A 21,614-nucleotide genomic window follows, 5' to 3' on the forward strand; every position below is an offset into this window, starting at 1 on the left:
AAGTAATTGAAACTACATTCTATATTGAATCGTTATACCGGATATCACCCTTGTTGAACTTGGTAACCTAAGAATTGGTGTTTATTATAATTGCCACCAATTGACGCGAATCCTAAAGATAGATCTATGGGCTTTGACACGCCCCAGTCAGAGAATTTGAACTGCTTTAGTACTTCGATGTTTATATATGGGGATATTCTAGATGCATTTTGTTAAGGTCGGTTACCAGGTGTTCAACCATATGAATGATTTTTTTATGCAGATTGCATGTTATTGAAAGATGAAATCTTGTGGTCTATTATTACGATTGATATTATATAGGTTAAACCTATAACTCACCAACATTTTTGTTGACGTTTTAAGCATGTTTATTCTCAGGTGATTGTTAAGAGCTTTCGCTGTTGCATACTAAATTAAGGACAAGATTTGGAGTCCTTGCTTGTATAATATTGTTTAAAAACTACATTCGAAGACATATATTGTTGTGTAATATTATTGTAAACCACTATGTAATGGTCATGTGAAAACACTATATTTTAATTATCATTATTTGATAATCGTCGTAATATTTTTAAACCTTTATCGATAAATTAAAGGTTATGGTTTGTTTTAAAATCGAATACAGTCTTTGAAAAACGTCTCATATAGAGGTCAAAACCTCGCAACGAAATCAATTAATATGGAACGTTTATAATCAATATGAACGGGACATTTCATTACTTAACGTTGCTTAACGTTACTTGACGTGAACTAATGTTACTTGACGCTACTTGACGTTACTTAACGTTACTTGACATAACTTAACGTCACTTGATGTTACTTAACGTAATTTAACGTTACTTGGCGTTACTTAATGTTACTTAGCGTTACTTGACGTTAGTTGACGTTAGTTGACGTTAGTCGACGTTAGTGAACGTTACTTGACGTTAGTTAATGTTACTTGACGTTACTTAACGTTACTTGATCTAACTTCACGTTACTTGATGTTACTTGATGTTACTTAACGTTACTGGACGTTACTTGACGTTACTTGACGTTACTTGACGTTACTTATCGTTACTTAACGTTACTTCATGTTACTTGACGTAACTTAACGTTACTTGACGTTACTTAACGTTACCTAACGTAACTTCAAGTAACTTAACGTTACTTGACGTTACTTAACGTTACTTCACGTTACTTGACGTTACTTAACGTTACTTGACGTAACATAACGTTACTCGACGTTAGTTGACGTTACATGAAGTTACTTAACGTTACTTGATGTAACTTCACGTTACTTAACTTTACTTGACGTGACGTAATGTTACTTGACGTTACTTGACGTTACTTAACGTTACATGACATAACTTAACGTTACTTGATGTTACTTGACGTTACTTCACGTTACTTGACGTAACTTAACGTTACTTGATGTTACTTAACGTTACTTCACGTTACTTAACGTTACTTGACGTAACTTGACGTAACTTGACGTTACTTAACGTTACTTCACGTTACTTGACGTAACTTAACGTTACTTGACATTACTTAACGTTAACTAAACGTTACTTGACGTTACTTGACGTTAGTTAACGTTACTTGACGGTTACTTGACGTTAGTTGACATTAGTTAAACTTACTTGACGTTAGTTAACGTTATTTGACGTTACTTAACGTTACTTGATGTAACTTCACGTTACTTAACGTTACTTGACGTTACTTAACATTACTTGATGTTACTTGACGTTACTTGACGTTAGTTAACGTTACTTGACGTTAGTTGACGCTAGTTAACGTCACTTGGCGTTAATTAACGTTACTTGACGTTACTTAACGTTACTTGACGTTACTTGACGCCACTTGACGTTACTTGACGTAACTTCACGTAACTTAGCGTTACTTGACGTTACTTAACGTTACTTGACGTTACTTGACGTTATTTAACGTTACTTAACGTTACTTGACGCTAGTTGACGTTAGTTAACGTTACTTGACGTTAGTTAACGTTACATGACGTTACTTAACGTTCCTTGATGTAACTTCACATTACTTGACGTTACTTAACGTTAGTTAACGTTACTTGACATTACTTGACGTTAGTTGACGTTAGTTAACGTTACTTGACGTTAGTTAACGTTACTTGACGTTACTTAACGTTACTTAACGTTACTTGACGTGACCTAATGTTACTTGACGTTACTTAACGTTACTTGACATTACTTAACGTTACTTGACATAACTTAACGTTACTTGACGTTAGTTGACGTTAGTTAACGTTACTTGACGTTAGTTAACGTTTGTTGACGTTACTTAACGTTACTTGACGTTACTTAACATTACTTGACGTGACCTAATGTTACTTGACGTTACTTGACGTTACTTAACATTACTTGACATAACTTAACATTACTTGATATAACTTAACGTTACTTGATGTTACTTGATGTTACTTCACGTTACTTAACGTTACTTAACGTTACTTGATGTAACTTAACGTTACTTAATGTTACTTCACGTAACATAACATTACTTGGCATTACTTAACGTTACTTGACGTTACTTAACGTTACTTGACGTAACTTAACGTTATTTGACGTTAGTTGACGTTAGTTAACGTTAATTGATGTTAGTTAACGTTACATGACGTTACAGAACATTACTTGATGTAACTTCACGTGATGGTTATTTGACGTTAGTTAATGTTAGTTAAACTTACTTGACGTTAGTTAACATTATTTGACGTTACTTAACGTTACTTGATATAGCTTCACTTTACTTAACGTTACTTGACGTTACTTAACATTACTTGACGTTACTTGACGTTAGTAAACGTTACTTGACGTTACTTGACGTTAGTTGACGTTAGTTAATGTTACTTGACGTTAATTAACGTTACTTGACGTTACTTAACGTTACTTGACGTTACTTAACGTTACTTAACGTTACTTGACGTTACTTGACGTAACTGAACGTCACTTGACGTTACTTGACGTAACTTCACGTAACTTAACGTTTTTTGACGTTACTTAACGTTACTTAACGTTACTTGACGTTACTTGACGTTACTTAACGTTACTTAACGTTACTTAACGTTACTTTACGTTAGTTGACGTTAGTTAACGTTACTTGACGTTAGTTAACGTTACATGACGTTACTTAACGTTACTTGATGTAACTTCACATTACTTAACGTTACTTGACGTTACTTAACGTTACTTGACGTTACTTGACGTGAGTTAACGTTACTTGACGTTAGTTAACGATACTTGACGTTACTTGACGTTAGATGACGTTAGTTAACGTTACTTGACGTTACTTAACGTTACTTGACGTTACTTAACGTTACTTGACGTGACCTAATGTTACTTGACGTTACTTAACGTTACTTGACGTGACCTAACGTTACTTGACGTTACTTAACGTTACTTGACATAACTTAACGTTACTTGACGTTACTTAACGTTACTTGACGTAACTTAACGTTACTTGACGTTACTTAACGTTACTTCACGTTACTTAACGTAACTTAACGTTACTTGACGTTAGTTAAAGTTACTTGACGTTAGTTAACGTTACATGACGTTACTTATACTTGATGTAACTTCACGTTACTTAATGTTACTTGACGTTACGTAACGTTACTTGACGTTACTTGACGTTACTTGACGTTAGTTAACGTTAGTTGACGTTTGTTAACGTTACTTGACGTTAGTTAACGTTACTTGAAGTTACTTAACGTTACTTAACGTTACTTGACGTGACCTAATGTTACTTGACGTTACTTGACGTTACTTAACGTTACTTGACATAACTTAACGTTACTTGATGTTACTTAACGTAACTTAACGTTGATTGAAGTTACTTAATGTTACATAGCGTTACTTGACATTAGTTGACGTTAATCGATGTTAGTGAACGTTAATTGACGTTAGTTAATGTTACTTGACGTTACTTAACGTTACTTGATGTAACTTCACGTTACTTGATGTTACTTGATGTTACTTGATGTTACTAGAAGTTACTTGACGTTACTGGACGTTACTTGACGTTACTTGACGTTACTGGACGTTACTTGACGTTACTTGACGTTACTTGACGTTACTTAACGTTACTTGAAGTAACTTAATGTTACTTGACGTTACTTAACGTTTCCTCACGTAACTTCATGTAACTTAACGTTACTTGACGTTACTTAACGTTACTTCACGTTACTTGACGTAACTTAACGCTACTTGACGTTAGTTGACGTTAGTTAACGTTACTTGATGTTAGTTAACGTTACATGACGTTACTTAACGTTACTTAATGTAACTTCCCGTTACTTAACGTTACTTGACGTGACGTAATGTTACTTGACGTTACTTGACGTTACTTGACGTTACTTAATGTTACTTGACATAACTTAACGTTACTTGATGTTACTTAACGTTACTTGACGTTACTTGACGTTACTTCACGTTACTTGACGTAACTTAACGTTACTTGACGTTACTTCACGTTACTTAATGTTACTTAACGTTACTTGACGTTACTTGACATTACTTAACGTTACTTAATGTTACTTCACGTAACTTAACCTTACTTGACGTTACTTAACGTTAGTTAACGTTACTTGACGTTACTTGACGTTAGTTAACGTTACTTGACGGTTACTTGACGTTAGTTAAACTTACTTGACATTAGTTAACGTTATTTGACATTACTTAACGTCACTTAATGTATCTTGACGTTACTTCACGTTACTTGATGTTACTTAACATTACTTGACGTTACTTGATGTCACTTGACGTTAGTTAACGTTACTTGACGTCAGTTGACGTTAGTTAACGTCACTTGACGTTAATTCACGTTACTTGACGTTACTTGACGTTACTTAATGTTACTTAACGTTACTTGACGTTACTTGACGTCACTTGACGTTACTTGATGTAACTTCACGTAACTTAACGTTACTTGACGTTACTTAACGTTACTTGACGTTACTTAGCGTTACTTGATGCTACTTAACGTTGCTTTACGTTAGTTGACGTTAGTTAACGTTACTTGACGTTAGTTAACGTTACATGACGTTACTTAACGTTACTTGATGTAACTTCACATTACTTAATGTTACTTGACGTTACTTAACGTTAGTTAACGTTACTTGACGTTACTTGACGTTAGTTGACGTTAGTTATGGAAAGACCCGTCCTAATCCATAAGAACGAATACAATAACATTAGGTTACATCGCGAGGTACTTGACCTCTATATGATACATTTTACAAATATTGCATTCGTTTTTAAAAGACAAACTTTCATTACATCGAATGTTGACGGCATGCATACCATTTCATAATATATCCAACTATAATTGACTTAATAATAATCTTGATGAACTCAACGACTTGAATGCAACGTTTTTCGAAATATGTCACGAATGACTCCAAGTAATATCTCTAAATTGAGCAAATGCACAGCGGAAGATTTATTTCATACCTGAGAATAAACATGCTTTAAAGTGTCAACCAAAAGGTTGGTGAGTTCATTAGTTTAACATAAATAATCATTTCCATCATTTTAATAGACCACAAGAATTTCATTTCTAGTTCTCATAAATATACGTCCCATGCATAGAGACAAAAATAATCATTCATATGGATTGAACACCTGGTAACCGACATTAACAAGATGCATATAGAATATCCCCATCATTCCGGGACACCCATCGGACATGATAAAATCGAAGTACTAAAGCATTCCAAATTCCAGAATGGGGCTTGTTGGGCCCGATAGATCTATCTTTAGGATTCGCGTCAATTTGAGGGTCTGTTCCCAAATTATTAGGCTACCAAGCTAAAAGGGTCATATTCGATTTCGATCATTCAACCATATAATGTAGTTTCAATTACTTGTGTCTATTTCGTAAAACAGTTATAAAACAGTGCATGTATTCTCAGTCCCAAAAATATATATTGCAAAAGCATTTAAAAAGGGAGCTAATGAAACTCACAATCCAATATTTTGTAGTAAAAATATTCATACGACGAAACTGAACAATGCAGGGTTGGCTTCGGATTCACGAACCTATATCAATTATGTACATTAACACATATAATAGTAATCAAATAATTTCATCTATTAATCATATAATATTTATATATATATATTAAGTGTTGTATTTATATAAAATTTATAATAAATCCTAATTAAAATATATATATTTTATTTATATTTTCTATTTAAATTATATGTTATCTATATTTATTTTGTATATATATTTAAAGTAGTTAATATTTATACATATGGTTATATATATATACGTTTATATATATTTAGTATTTTATCAAAAATCAATAATTTGTTATATGTAAAAAAAAAAATGTTAATATGTTCAATACGAAATTATGTGTAGTATTAATATAAGTATATTTTTATATACATAATATTTATTTGTTATGAAAATAATAATAATGATAATAATATTAGTTATACTAATAATCTTATTTCTAATATTGGTAATAATAATAATTACTTAATAATAATCAATAATAAATAATAATAACAACAATAATAATAATAATGAAATAATAATGATAAGAGTATTAGTAATAACTACCTCAAAGGAGTAGCCCTTAAAAAAAATGCCCAAGTCCGGGTTTGAACCCGCGACGTCCCGCTAACCCGAAAATAATCCTAACCATTCCTCCTATCATTTCATTTCTGTTTAAACTCGTTCGATCACATATGATGCGTATGAACTACTTAACATATCCCTCATATTTCTATCATCATTACCATCTTTTATTACTACCATTGCACATTATCATTTTCATCTTAACATAACATCATCGTCATTATTATTAATCTTAATCGTTGTTTTCGTTTATCATCTATTTCGTTCATCTTTATGCTATCATCTATTATCATTATCACGTTCATGTATCATCGTAAATCGTAATCATATATCCTCATCTCGGCCCAAAAATACAAATAGGGACACGACCCATCTTGTAACACGGCCCAAGTAAAAGAAGAAATCACGGCCCAACTTGAAATTAGTCACGGCCCATCTACATATACCCTATGGCCCACAGTATACCAAATCATGATAGCAAATGATGATCCAATAACATTTTTAAATGAATACAATAGTGAAGGATTAATAATGTACGTGGGAGTTGGGACTGTTGGTTGGCAACAACACAAAAAAACTGTTTAAAATAATCGACAACTTGCTAGCAATCCATCATATTTCAGACCCACATGTATTTGTTTAATATTTTTCTGACTCTCTAGTCATCTTCTATTATCATAAACAACATCATCATTTATTTAATATTAACATGTATATCACCATTTACTGACTGTTATAGAAATAGAAATAAGTCATAGAAGAAGCAATAGTAACGAGGAAACAAGTTGCTAGTAGTGGGTTTGTGTGGTTTTGAATCAGAAAAGGAAATGAGTTGGGTTTAGGCGATCAACGGTGATTGGCTTTCAACGTATACAGGAAATAGAACGAAAACATTAAGTGGGTGTTGTTTAGATAAATATGATTAAAGGTGATGTATGGTGATTGTCTTAGTGGATATGATGGTCACGATGGAGTGAGGGAGATGTGGGTCTTCGATGTAAGCAGGAACATAGAAAAAGAAATGGGTTTGATGATGTTGAGTAATAGATGTGGTGGTGTTTGCCGTGAAAGAAGATAGGGTGAGAAGTGATGGTAGTTGTTTTGTTGTCTTGGCTTTCGATCAACAGTAGCTAAGGTTGGTGGTCTTGTGTTTAAAACGGGAAAACAGAAGTACATCGGCTGTAGTAGCAATAATAAAAACAACTGTAGCAGGTGGGGTTCTTCGATTTTTGAAAGTTATGTTTAATCTGAGTGTTTCATTCATACAAAACATTCGTATATATAATACATTTACAGCCTAGCCTATCTTTATTAGTTTTCAATATGAAAAACAAAAACCTGTAATTGGTTGTGTGGTTTACAATCGTGAAACAGGAAAAGAAAAATATAAAGGAAGGTGGTTGTGCAGGGAGGTGGTGATTTGGTGATGGTGTTCGATTGTTAACAATCAACTAGTAACAAGGAGTGGGTCGTTGGGTTAAGTGGGTTTCGAAGAAGAAAGATGAAAGATAGAGTTGGTGGTCGATGGAGTGATGACTCAAATAGAAAACGTATCTTGAAATAGAAGTATTAGCGAGTAGATGATGGTGGTTTGATGGTCCTTGAATGGATTTAATCGAATGTTATCATAATTGCAGCAGTGGTGACTCGATTGGTGATGGTTCTTGATGATCAAATTACAGATGGTGACGGTTATGAGTCTTGTGCTTGCTTGAGTAAAAAAAATAAAATGTAATCAAGTTGTGTGTGTTTTTAATATATGCAGATGGTTATGTAATGCATTTCCTTTATGCACAAAAGTAAGATATATACATATAATATATGGTAGGTGACAGTTGGTGAAGGAAACAAAAATAGAACAATAATCACTAATGAATATCAATTTAGAATCAATGATTCATCGAATAGCAATCTCAACTCTCAATTAGCCACAGTAATAAACAAAAAGATAGATAGAAAAAGTAACCACTAACTCAAAGAATAATCATATTATAATATAATAAGAGCGTGTAACTTCAATTGAAAACAGTAAGCATTCGGACAGTTGGATTTATTCTACCGATAGCTTTCGCGGATTATTATATCATACCCCGTTGTGAAACAGTGACGGATAAAAAGTGTTCAGAAAATTCTCATATTTTTAAATTAACTATATTTATTTATTTTAGTCATCATAGTATAAAATTCGATCATTAATTTATTAAATAAAAATTACATCAACTGTCCCTCTCATTTCTGGGTAAAATATAAAAAGTGTTAAAACTTAACAAATAGTTCCTAAATACATTTTTAATAAGGCTAAAATTTATAGAACTCATTTTCATATCACCGTTTATTTTAAAATTACATAAGTTTGAATTTAACTTGCTTAATATCAATCGAAACATTAAACGAGTATTACAATCATTTAGTATTTATTTTTAATATACTTTATTTATATATAGAGATATATTTTAAATAATAATTATTATAATATCCTATTTTTATTTTATTAGTTTTTAATTACAACAACATATAATACTTCAAATTATATTTCGAATTATTATTTATATATACATACACACATATCTATTTACAATTAATTGTTCGTGAATCGGCGAGCACAGTCAAAGGGTAATTGATTATATGAACACTGTTCTAACATTTTCGAGACTCAACATTACAGACTTTGCTTATCGTGTCGAAACCATATTAAAATTAAGTTTAAATTTGATCAGAAATTTCCGGGTCATCACAGTACCTACCCGTTAAAGAAATTTCGTCCCGAAATTTGAGTGGGGTCGTCATGGCTAACGCTAAGAATGTTTTTATAACGAATAGTAGTTGATAAATAGAGTTTTATCATTAGTGAGTAACATGGATAATACAATTCGTTTATGTGAAGAGTACGAGTGAAGCTATCACAAAAGATTGAGATAGAGATTTAACTTTTGACATAGTCAGGGTTGAATTCCGGAATTCAAGGGATTCAAAAGAAAATCTTGAAAATCTATAAGATCTGACTCTTCGAGATTTAAGGAAATTAGGATCTCTTTAATTAAATGCGATGATCTGTCCCGATTACTACGTCTGATATTTCCATTATAAATTTATTCCATTAGTTTTCACCACTTCTATACCTTCTTTCTCAGTTCATATATTCAAAAGATTGTGAAAATGCTTAATCCCGTTCTAATCCTTTTTCTTATTCTGACTATCGCAATAATTATTCTCCTCTTCCAACTTTCACCGGAGGAATAAATTTTCTTCTACTTTGCCTTTGGGGTTATAGTGTTTTTAATTCTCCCGTGTCTTTATGTTGCGATAAATATTGATATACACGGTTTGTAATTTCAGTGTTGTTGTTCGGCTTTGTATTTCCTCTTATATATCGGAGCTTCATGCTCTTGTCTTCTCTTCCCGACTTTAAGTCAAGCGAGTAATGGTCCAGAATTATTAGGTATGTAATTTCGAATGAACATAACAAATGTCCGAAGAGAGAGATTGTAATAGTACGATCTTGATTGGTTAAGTCACCAAATTTCAAGAGAAAAGATAGAACTATCAAGAAATTATGTTCTTGATATGTTTGGAGATTAGATAGAATATAAGAGTCGTGTAACATGGCACACGATGACGGTATAGTCTGTGAATCATCATGTCTCATTAGAAACTCAGCATGACTTACTGTAATATAATCACGTTGATTAAGTGTCATTATATTATACTAACTCATGCATCAATTTCCAACACTACTTCAAAATCATTCATAATTCAAACTCGAATTTTTTTTTTTAAAGAAATTTAGAAACTAAAGTAGTTCCCTTTATGATGTAATATAGATAGCACAAAGAGATAAATAATTTCGGACGAGGATATTTATGAAAATATCTTCAGAAATATATAAGATATTTATGATGATATTTTGGAATTTCTAAGTTCGATAGTTGATGAAGAAAGATTTCCGCAAGATTTTTAACATGAGTACGGAGAAAGATATTCGTTGAAGATTTCATTGGATCCAGAATTACCTGGTTTCTTTGAATATATGATATGATCTTTGTATTTGGCCTTGGTCTCCTTCATGGTTTGCTCAATCCCTTTTTCCTGTACAAATTTTCCATTGAGTGTTTCCAACACTCCCTTCTTTATCATTAAACTTTTGACTGTTAAGGCAGTCTTCAGTTTTCACTGCTTCATCAGCTTTTTCAAAACTCAGAAAACTGATTTGTAGACTGGGTGGTTTTCAGAATTTCAGAATTGGAAATCTTAATTCTAGGAGATAAATGTTATATATACATATAACTGTTGATGTAGAAACACTGCGAGATTCAAAATACTGATTGCTGATTTCTGGTAATTGGTATGGAAATTCTCGTTACAAGATGCGGATGAGTATATGAATAGGTTTCAACAAAGTTAATAATTTTTCAGAAAGTCAAAGATCAATGAAGTTGCTGGTAAGTTTACTGCTAGTGCGGTGGAATACAAACGGTTACCCGGTAATCGATGATGAAATGCAACTTATATATCAAAGTTATAATAGAGTTTATTCGAATAAAAAGTCAAAATTGATTTGCTGAAGCTGTGACAAAATTGTCTACAATGGAAAGAGATTGCTAAGTTATTTTCGGTAATAACAACGCCAAAGGAGCTAGCATAGGTACGTGTTAAACGTTTACTTAGGTTCCGAGTGTTTTCAGGTGCATAACTATATACATCAATCTTTTCTTCCGTAGATGAAGTGCAGTTGATTCATTCTCTCGATTGAGGGGATTTCAAGAATCATGAAAGGTTTGAACGCAGATTGTAATCGTCAAGATACACATGAGGTTTAAGATGAAATCAAGTGGCAAACTTGAAGAATTGTTTAGTTTCATATGTTATAATCAATATTTTAATTCATTTTAATTGTCCAATGTTGGTAGTCCTCAGTTGATAGTCCACAGTTAGCAATTCAATAATTTCATATATAGTTTAATATATAATATTCGAATTAATTAATACATCTCGTGACCCGTGTACATGTCTCAGACTCGATCACAACTCAAAGTATATATATTATTGTAGAATTAACCTCAACCATGTATACCTAACTCCAGCATTACTGCATATAGAGTGTCTATGGTTATTCCAAATAATATATATAGATGCGTCGATATGATATGTCAAAACCTTGTATACGTGTCCTGATATTTAAATGCGTAAATAACAGTATTTAAATGATGATAAATAAAGTGCGTAAAATAAATAACAGAAATTAAATGACGATAAATAAAATTGCGAGAATATAAATTGCCATAATAAAATGTAATAAGGAATTAACAGTTAGTTAGGAACAGTTAGCTAGGATTATGTTAGCGTGGATTCTTAACAAAATTTTCTCATGGTTAATTTGTTTGTTTCTAACAAATTTTATTTTTGTCCAATGTTTTCTTCATTATGCCACTTGTTGGATTCTGATAGGTCAAAATTCAAATATGAAATTGAATTTAAATGAAAATAGTTATTCTTTGGTGAACGGATACGTATATCGGTAGTTGTAAATAGGATAGTAAATGATCGTTGAATCAAATTCGAAGAATGTACAGTGTAACTTATTAATGTGAAATCTAAATATTCCTCGGGTATTACCTACCCGTTAAAATATTTTCACCATTAACAGTTTTTACAAAAGAATTTTTAATTACAATCTTTATGAAAACATATATACATATATATTTTCTTCAGATGTAATTATGGATTTAATGAGTTAATATAACATTAAACTCATTTGCTTTTCGGTTGGAATTAGAGTACATAATCTCTAAAACATTAGAGATTACATAATCATCATGTCGAATGAAGATAAATAATGTAGAACGATATGTAGAATGATGATTATACTCGAGGTACAGATGCTGAGGCGTTTGTTGTTGATGGTACGGGTGCTATTGCTGGTAGTCCTGTTGATGTCGGTGATGTTGCTGAAGCTGGTAGGTTTTGCACCACGTTTTCCAAATTGATTACTCGCGTGTGAAGCTCATTGACTTCTTCCATTATTCCGGGATGATTATCGATATGAACGAGCGGATGAATGAGATCTAGAATTTGAGATAATATATAGTCGTGACGAGATACTCTGGAAATGAGAGAGAAAATGGTATTACGAACAGGTTCGCTGGTAAGTGCTTCAGGTTCTTCACCAAGAGGGCAATGTGGTGGATGAAAAGGATCACCTTCCTTTTGTCTCCAATGATTAAGTCGACTACGAACCCATCGGATAAATTGAGGATGGCTGTTTGGTTAATTAATTCTAATGACGCTGCTTTCGGAGCTTAGGTGAAACTCCATATCGGAATAGTTGTCGGAATCCAAGGAATTCGAACTGGTAGAGGGATTCATCTTGTACGATCAGATGAAGGATTTTCGATAAGAAATAGATTATAGGATGTAGATTAGTACCCTGCAATACATAATTAACATATGCATATATAATACTAAAATCCCATAAGTTACGGAGGAATCTATGGAATATGTCAGGCAAAGTAACAATAACTGATACGCTAAGATATGAATTTATCTATACACTGTCTATGCAATAGAGGCAGTAAGACATGTCTAGACTAAGAATGATAAGCAGGTAATTTCCTAAGGATGATAAGCAGATGATTTTCGACTAGAAATGATAATCAAAACTTTTCACATGCAGACACGGTCGAAGTCCAGACTCACTAATGCATCTAAACAACTATCAGTTAGACACACTAATGCAAGACCTGGTTCGCTAAGACCACCGCTCTGATACCACATGTAAAGACCCGTCCTAATCCATAAGAACGAATACAATAACATTTGGTTACATCGCGAGGTACTTGACCTCTATATGATACATTTTACAAACATTGCATTTGTTTTTAAAAGACAAACTTTCATTACATCAAATGTTGACGGCATGCATATCATTTCATAATATATCCAACTATAATTGACTTAATAATAATCTTGATGAACTCAACGACTCGAATGCAACGTCTTTCGAAATATGTCATGAATGACTCCAAGTAATATCTCTAAAATGAGCAAATGCACTGCGGAAGATTTCTTTCATACCTGAGAATAAACATGCTTTAAAGTGTCAACCAAAAGGTTGGTGAGTTCATTAGTTTAACATAAATAATCATTTCCATCATTTTAATAGACCACAAGAATTTCATTTCTAGTTTGATCAATCCTAGATTATCCAATTACGGTTAATCAAGGATTGAGTGCAATGAGGGGGTATAATGGATGTCGATTGTGGTTTTGGGACCTTATTGTCATATTTCGTTAAGTGCTAAACGATCAACAACCATGACCCGGTCTTCATAAATTACCTTAACCAAATAATGATTTAGTCTCGGGCAAAGTCACGAGAGAAATCAATATGGCTAGGGCAACCCTTCCAGAATCAACAACCTAAAATGAGAGGCCAAGTTCCCTATTTATAGGTCTAGGAGTTACGCGGAAGTAAGTTGTGCGGGCACTTAGGCATTCCGCATAAACACTGCGAGAAGCCTTCACACTCTTTAATGTTCTGCGCAATCCCACCGCATTCACACTGCGGATCAGTTGTCTTGTGCTTTCGCCTTCAAATGGCCTTTCGCACTAAATATATACATATACATAAGTATGTATATGATCAAGTCCCCCCAGTTTATTGTGTTACATTTTCGCAGAAAAAGTAACACAATAAACTCTTAAAAAAGAAAAAGTTATTGTTTGTCCTTTTGTGCATATGACGCATGCACTACAGTGAGGCATAAAAGTATTATTATTTTTCCACAACGACTATTGTTGTATTTGCTAAGGTTTTTATCTGCGTATATAGCCGTTAAGGGATTATACCGTTGAAATTATATTTTCCTCCATATATATAGAAGTTGATTATCATTTTTTCCATCATACTTTCTCTCTCCGTTATATTGATTCATTCACACATACAACTTTCACATTTACGCATCATCAGCTTCATGAGGGTTTCTGAAATCAAAAAGAAAGATGACACAAAAGCATTTCTCGCAGAGAGGCTTAAGAGCCCCGAGTCAAAATCATCATCAAAGGCTGCACAAAAATCTCCTACCACCAGCGCTCAACAAACAACAATGACTCCCAGCAAACGACCCGCTACCTCTCCACTTACAGGATCCGCGAAGAGGTTTACGCGGTCTAGCTTAGTTATTCCACCTGCATCTGAGACTGGTAATGCGAATCGTCACATATTATAATTTGTATTTCCAATAACACATATAGTGTTCTGTCATTTTAATATTTCTTCCTTCGTTTATATTCCTTATACGTGTTGCAGTAGAGACATCCATTACTCCACCACCATCTACACAGGCTAGTTCTCCACCAACCTTCGACTTATCCAAATATGAATACATCTGGCGCACTCCTCCCAGCGCAGTAAAGTCAATCAAAATAAATGGCCTGCAGGGTTATCTATGCGCCTCTCCAGAAGCTGCACTGGACCAAAGGCAACATATGAATCTTGCCCTTCCCCATGATCTACGCTCTGAACTTAGCAAAATTTCATACAGCGACTCATTCAACTGTTTCGCGCAGAACTTCTATATGACACTTGCATCTGCATATGATGCAATGTCCCGACAAGAGAAGTTTTCTGAAGTTTTGAAGAAAGAACAAACCAAGCACGCAATCACACAGTCCCAACTCTCTTCCATCACCACGGAATTGCAAACAACAAAAAATTCTGTGGATGATTTAAAAAAGCAACTGTCCGAAAAAGCAATTGAAATGGACAACCTTCAAGTCATGCATGATACAATGAAAAACAAACTCTTGCAAACCCAAACTGAACTAACCGCAGACTTATCTGCAAAAGCAACCACGGAATCTAGCTTTGCGAAACTCCGCGAACATTTGCCTGAACTTGGGCAAAAAATCATGGATTCTGCGGACGTTTCGCAGAAATTTGATACTTATGTGACTGCGTTACAACAACTTGAGCGAGTAAAATTTCTTTAAGAGGTTAGCAAGATTACTGTTCTTCCGGAGCTAATTCCGGAGTATATTGAGAAATTAATCTGCCCTATTGAAGAGGCAGAAGATATGGTCGCATTGGCTAGGGAAGGAATCCGCGTTATCCCTATTCCAAAATTAGAAGCTATAAGTCAAAACAAGGATGCTCCCGTCGAAGACATCATTGGTTTAGACTTAACTACCAAGGAATAGGATTTCGCATTATGTAAGCGCTTTTATAAGCACGTTTTAATGATTTGATTTGCTGTACCTTCCGCGGAACCTATAATAAAATTTTATTTATCAATTGCAATTGGCTTTATTTATATAGCGCTTTGATTATATCATTCATAATTACTAGCATTGTCCTTTGCAATTTCATTGTTTATTATTGTGCACATAACAAACAACTACTTTATGCGAAACAACCTGTATACACGTGCTATTCTGCACATTATGAATCTTCTAAGTCCGCCGAAACTATCCTTAGGCAAAAATTTGTGTTTATTGCGAAGCATCTAAGTATGGCTAGATCTAATACTTTCGGAGAAAGTTAACAAACTGAATTCCTTTCGCATACACGTCAAATTGTTTTCATTTAGCATCAAGTGGTCTTCTCCATCACTTGTTTGATTTCATTTATGGTTGTATTAAACGCGTTGTACTTTGAAATTACGCATAGACATACAATCATTATGATGAACAAAAACCTTTAGTTTTATTCATTTTACACAATATTGCAAACTTATTTGCTACACACATTAACATGAATCACTAGAATGCACATAAAATTTCGCATACTTTTGTTATTTACATATAATATCGTTTCAACAAAGTAGCATGCCACGCGTTAGGTATATTGCGCCCTTCAATGTCTTGGAGTTTATAAGAGCCTGCCGCATTAATTCCCACTATCTGGTATGGTCCCTCCGAATTGGGTCCCAACTTCCCTTGTTTCTCAGCACGACTTGCTTCATTATTACGCAAAACCCATTCTCCAACATCAAAGGCTAACGCGCGCACCTTCTTGTTATAATACTTAGCAATTTGCTGCTTATTATTTGCCTCACGTATTGCGGCCATAAGCCTGCGTTCTTCAATGAAATTTATATTTTCACAAATGCCTTCCGCATTCGCACTTTCATCAAAATTAGCAACTCTGTGCGTTTCAACAAAGATTTCTGCGGGGATCATTGCTTCGGAACCATATACTAGGCTAAAAGGTGTTTCGCCTGTACTTTTCTTGAAAGTAGTGCGATGAGCCCATAGTACATTTGAAAGTTCATCAACCCATCCATTCCGCTTTTCATTCAAACGTTTTTTAATACCGCTAACAATGTCGCGGTTAGTTACTTCGCATAATCCATTTGCTTGCGGGTGTGCCACAGATGTGAATCTTTGAATTATATTTAGTTCCGCACACCAACTTAAAAATGGATCTTTTGCAATCTGCACTCCATTATCACTTACAAGTTCCCGCGGAATACCAAATCTACATACAATGTATTCCCATACAAAATTCCGCACTTGCACTCCAGTAATTGTGCGTAAGGCCTTTGCTTCCACCCATTTAGTGAAATAATCAACAGCTACAATCAGGAACTTTACATTTCCTGCACCTGGTGGAAAGGGTCCCACAATATCGATGGCCCATTTATAAAATGGCCATGGTGAATCAATTGGAATCATATCATGTCGTGGTTTGCGATTCTGCGGTGCATGTCTTTGACAACTTTTACACCGCTTAACAATTTGTGCAACATCACGATATAGAGTAGGCCAGAAATAGCCCATGCGCATTATCTTGCCAGCAATAGTTTTATATCCTGAGTGAAGAGCACAAGATCCACTATGCACCTCTTCAACAATGGTTGCAGCTTCTGCGAGTCCCACACACCGCATTAATGGTCCCAAATATGATTTACGATATAACACATTATTTTCAAGTACATACATGGGTGCTCTTTCGCGTACCAAACGAGCCTCCTTTTTATCTTCTGGCAACGTACCATTTCGCAGATAATTGACAATAGGATCCATCCAATTTGGTCCAACTTCTTCTATAACCGCAACAAATAAATTTCCATCAATGGACTTATTAGGAAGTTCTTCCACCCACACCTGTTTTTGAAAGTGCGAAAACGCTAATGCAGCAAGTTTGCTTAACGCGTCTGCTTTTTTATTTTGACTTCTTGACACTTGTGATAATTCAAAGAACTCAAACTTTTCTGCAAATTCCTTTACAAGTTTCAAATACTTCTGCATGGACAACTCATTGCTTCAAAAGAGCCATTGAATTAATTTGCCACCAGTTGTGAATCAACATATGCGCGCAGCTGCGTTATATTCATCTCACGTGCCAAATTCAATCCCGCAAGCAATGCTTCATATTCAGCCTCATTGTTTGTCACATCAAAATTAAAGCGCAGTGCATACGTGTGCTCTTCGCCACTTGGATTTGTCAACACTAGCCCCGCACCTGCCCCTTCAATACATGAGGCACCGTCTGTATATAAATCCCAGATTTCATGCGAAGGTTGCGTTAATTGCGTTCTTTCATGGATCACCTCTAATTCACCCGTCATTTCTGCGAGGTAATCTACCAAAACTTGCCCCTTTACGGATGTACGCGGTATATATGATATTTCAAATGCTCCAAGCTCAATCGCCCATTGGGCAAGTCTTCCGGATACCGCAGGTTTGTTTAACACATTTTTAACCAGTAAATCAGCTAAAACATGTATTGGATGACCTTGAAAGTATCTGCACAATCGCCGTGAAGTTAAAACTAACGCGTAAATAAAATTTTCTATCGGCGCATAATTTATTTCACTTCCCGCAATGCGCCTTGCTAGCAAAATAGACTGGCTTTTGAACTTTATTCCTTTCTGCGATAAGTACTGAGCCAAATGCTTTATCAATTAACCGCTGATAAGTGGCTCCCGCATTCTTTAAACCAAAAGGCATTTTGATATAACAATAAATGCCTTTTCCAGTATGGAATACGGTTTTATCTTCATCTTCCAACGCCATTGGTATTTGATGGTATCCTTTTGCGGCATCCAAAAAGCATTTGTAGGGATAATCATGCAAAGATTCCACTTTAAGATCAATTTCAGGAAGTGGATAGTTGTCCTTCGGACAAGCTTTATTTATGTCCTTGAAATCTATACACATCCTCCATGAACCATCTGATTTTTATAACCAAAACAGGATTTGCAACCCATGTTTGATATTTTACTTCGCGCAATATTCCCGCATTGACCAATTTAGCAACTTCCGCAGACAACCACTTCATGCGGTCTAGAGCCATTCCTCTGCGCTTTTATACAATAGGTTTTAACGCAGGATTGGCATTTAATCTATGCTCTGCAACATTACACGGAACTCCAGTCATATCTTGCTCACTCCAAGCAAATACATCCATATACGTGACCAGCAACTGCACAATCTTCTTTTTTATTTTTGCATTCAACTTGGTCCCAATTTTAATTTTTTGAACAACATACTTAGGATTTATAACAACCATATTATCATCTTCAATTTTACGAAGAACAATTGCATCTTTCATGCTTATAGCCGCACAAATCGATGGCATAGCCATAGAATTTATCGTTGCCACACCCTTGCAGGTAGTGAATTTGACCATTCCGTGTATTGTAGATGGCACTATGCCAAGCCTCTGCAACGCAGATCTTCCCAATAACATGTTATAACACGAAGCAGCGCATATAACATAAAAATCTAACCGCGCTTGCCTTGTCAATTTTTCCTCTGTTTCATCACACAATTCAATTTCTAAGGATAATTGCCCCATAGGCCAAGCAGATTCACCCGCGAAACCAGATAAGGATATCGCGGTCGGTTTTAGTTCCACCTTAATGCATTCTGGCAATTGGCGAAAACATTGCTCGTATATCAAATCAATACTACTGCCAGTATCAACATGAATTTTCATGATTGTGATCCCTGTATTCGCAATTTTACACGATATGACCAACGACATGTCATTCACTTCGCGACTTTGCTCAAATGGAAATGTAATAGGCGCGAATTGCCATTTTTCAAACATTTCTACTGCTTTTCGCTTTTTAAATCCTTTTTTCTTATGTATTGTGCTTATTATTCTCGCATCTTGTTCTTTGTTCAGTTTTGCTCGCGAGCTTTCGCTTACACAAGCTTTGTGTGCTTTACGCACTTTCAAATTCTCATTTACAACTTTCTTAGTAAACGAAAGCTTTTATTGCTTCGCCATTTCGCTTTACTCGCAACTGCTGTTGCACAAATTACTTATTCCTTAACCAAATAATGATTTAGTCTCGGGCAAAGTCACGAGAGAAATCAATATGGCTAGGGCAACCCTTCCAGAATCAACAACCTAAAATGAGAGGCCAAGCTCCCTATTTATAGGCCTAGGAGTTACGCGAAAGTAAGTTGTGCGGGCACTTAGGCATTCCGCATAAACACTGAGAGAAGCCTTCGCACTCTTTAATGTTCTGCGCAATCCCACCGCATTCACACTGCGGTTCAGTTGTCTTGTGCTTTCGCCTTCAAATGGCCTTTCGCACTAAATATATACATATACATACGTATGTATATGATCATAGTTCTCATAAATATACGTCCCATGCATAGAGACAAAAATAATCATTCATATGGATTGAACACCTGGTAACCGACATTAACAAGATGCATATAGAATATCCCCATCATTCCGGGACACCCATCGGACATGATAAAATCGAAGTACTAAAGCATTCTAAATTCCAGAATGGGGCTTATTGGGCCCGATAGATCTATCTTTAGGATTCGCGTCAATTTGGGGGTCTGTTCCCAAATTCATAGGCTACCAAGCTAAAAGGGGCATATTCGATTTCGATCATTCAACCATATAATGTAGTTTCAATTACTTATGTCTATTTCATAAAACAGTTATAAAACATCGCATGTATTCTCAGTTCCAAAAATATATATTGCAAAAGCATTTAAAAAGGGAGCAAATGAAACTCACAATCCAATATTTTGTAGTAAAAATATTCATACGACGAAACTGAACAATGCAGGGTTGGCTTCGAATTCACGAACCTATATCAATTATGTAAATTAACACATATAATAGTAATCAAATAATTTCATCTATTAATCATATAATATTTATATATATTAAGTGTTGTATTTATATAAAATTTATAATAAATCCTAATTAAAATATATATTTTTATTTATATTTTCTATTTAAATTATATGTTATCTATATTTATTTTGTATATATATTTAAAGTAGTTAATATTTATACATATGGCTATATATATATACGTTTATATATATTTAGTATTTTAACAAAAATCAATAATTTGTTATATGTAAAAAAATGTTAATATGTTTAATACGAAATTATGTGTAGTATTAATATAAGTATATTTTTATATACATAATATTTATTTGATATGAAAATAATAATAATGATAATAATATTAGTTATACTAATAATCTTATTTCTAATATTGGTAATAATAATAATTACTTAATAATAATCAATAATAAATAATAATAACAACAGCAATAATAATAATGAAATAATAATGATAAGAGTATTAGTAATAACTACCTCAAAGGAGTAGCCCTTAAAAAAATGCCCAAGTTCGGGTTTGAACCCGCGACGTCCCGCTAACCCGAAAATAATCCTAACCATTCCTCCTATCATTTCGTTTCTATTTAAACTTGTTCGATCACATATGATGCGTATGAACTGCTTAACATATCCCTCATATTTCTATCATCATTACCATCTTTTATTACCACCATTGCACATTATCATTTTCATCTTAACATAGCATCATCGTCATTATTATTAATCTTAATCGTTGTTTTCGTTTATCATCTATTTCGTTCATCTTTACGCTATCATCTATTATCATTATCACATTCATGTATCATCGTAAATCATAATCATATATCCTCATCTCGGACCAAAAATACAAATAGGGACATGAACCATCTTGTAACAGTTTTCGGCCCAAGTAAAAGAAGAAATC

The 21,614-nt window shown here is 34.1% G+C and overlaps 1 protein-coding gene across 1 annotated transcript; it reads right to left on the reverse strand.

Moving 5' to 3' along the window:
- Positions 1 to 18,904: 18,904 nt before the first annotated feature.
- LOC139863200 (uncharacterized) lies at positions 18,905 to 19,651 on the reverse strand. The gene has a single exon (XM_071851848.1). The coding sequence runs from the start codon at positions 19,649 to 19,651 to the stop codon at positions 18,905 to 18,907; it is 747 nt and encodes a 248-aa protein (XP_071707949.1).
- Between the last annotated feature and the right edge of the window lie 1,963 nt (positions 19,652 to 21,614).

This window comes from Rutidosis leptorrhynchoides, chromosome 8 (genome assembly GCF_046630445.1).
Source record: "Rutidosis leptorrhynchoides isolate AG116_Rl617_1_P2 chromosome 8, CSIRO_AGI_Rlap_v1, whole genome shotgun sequence".
Taxonomy (NCBI): domain Eukaryota; kingdom Viridiplantae; phylum Streptophyta; class Magnoliopsida; order Asterales; family Asteraceae; genus Rutidosis; species Rutidosis leptorrhynchoides.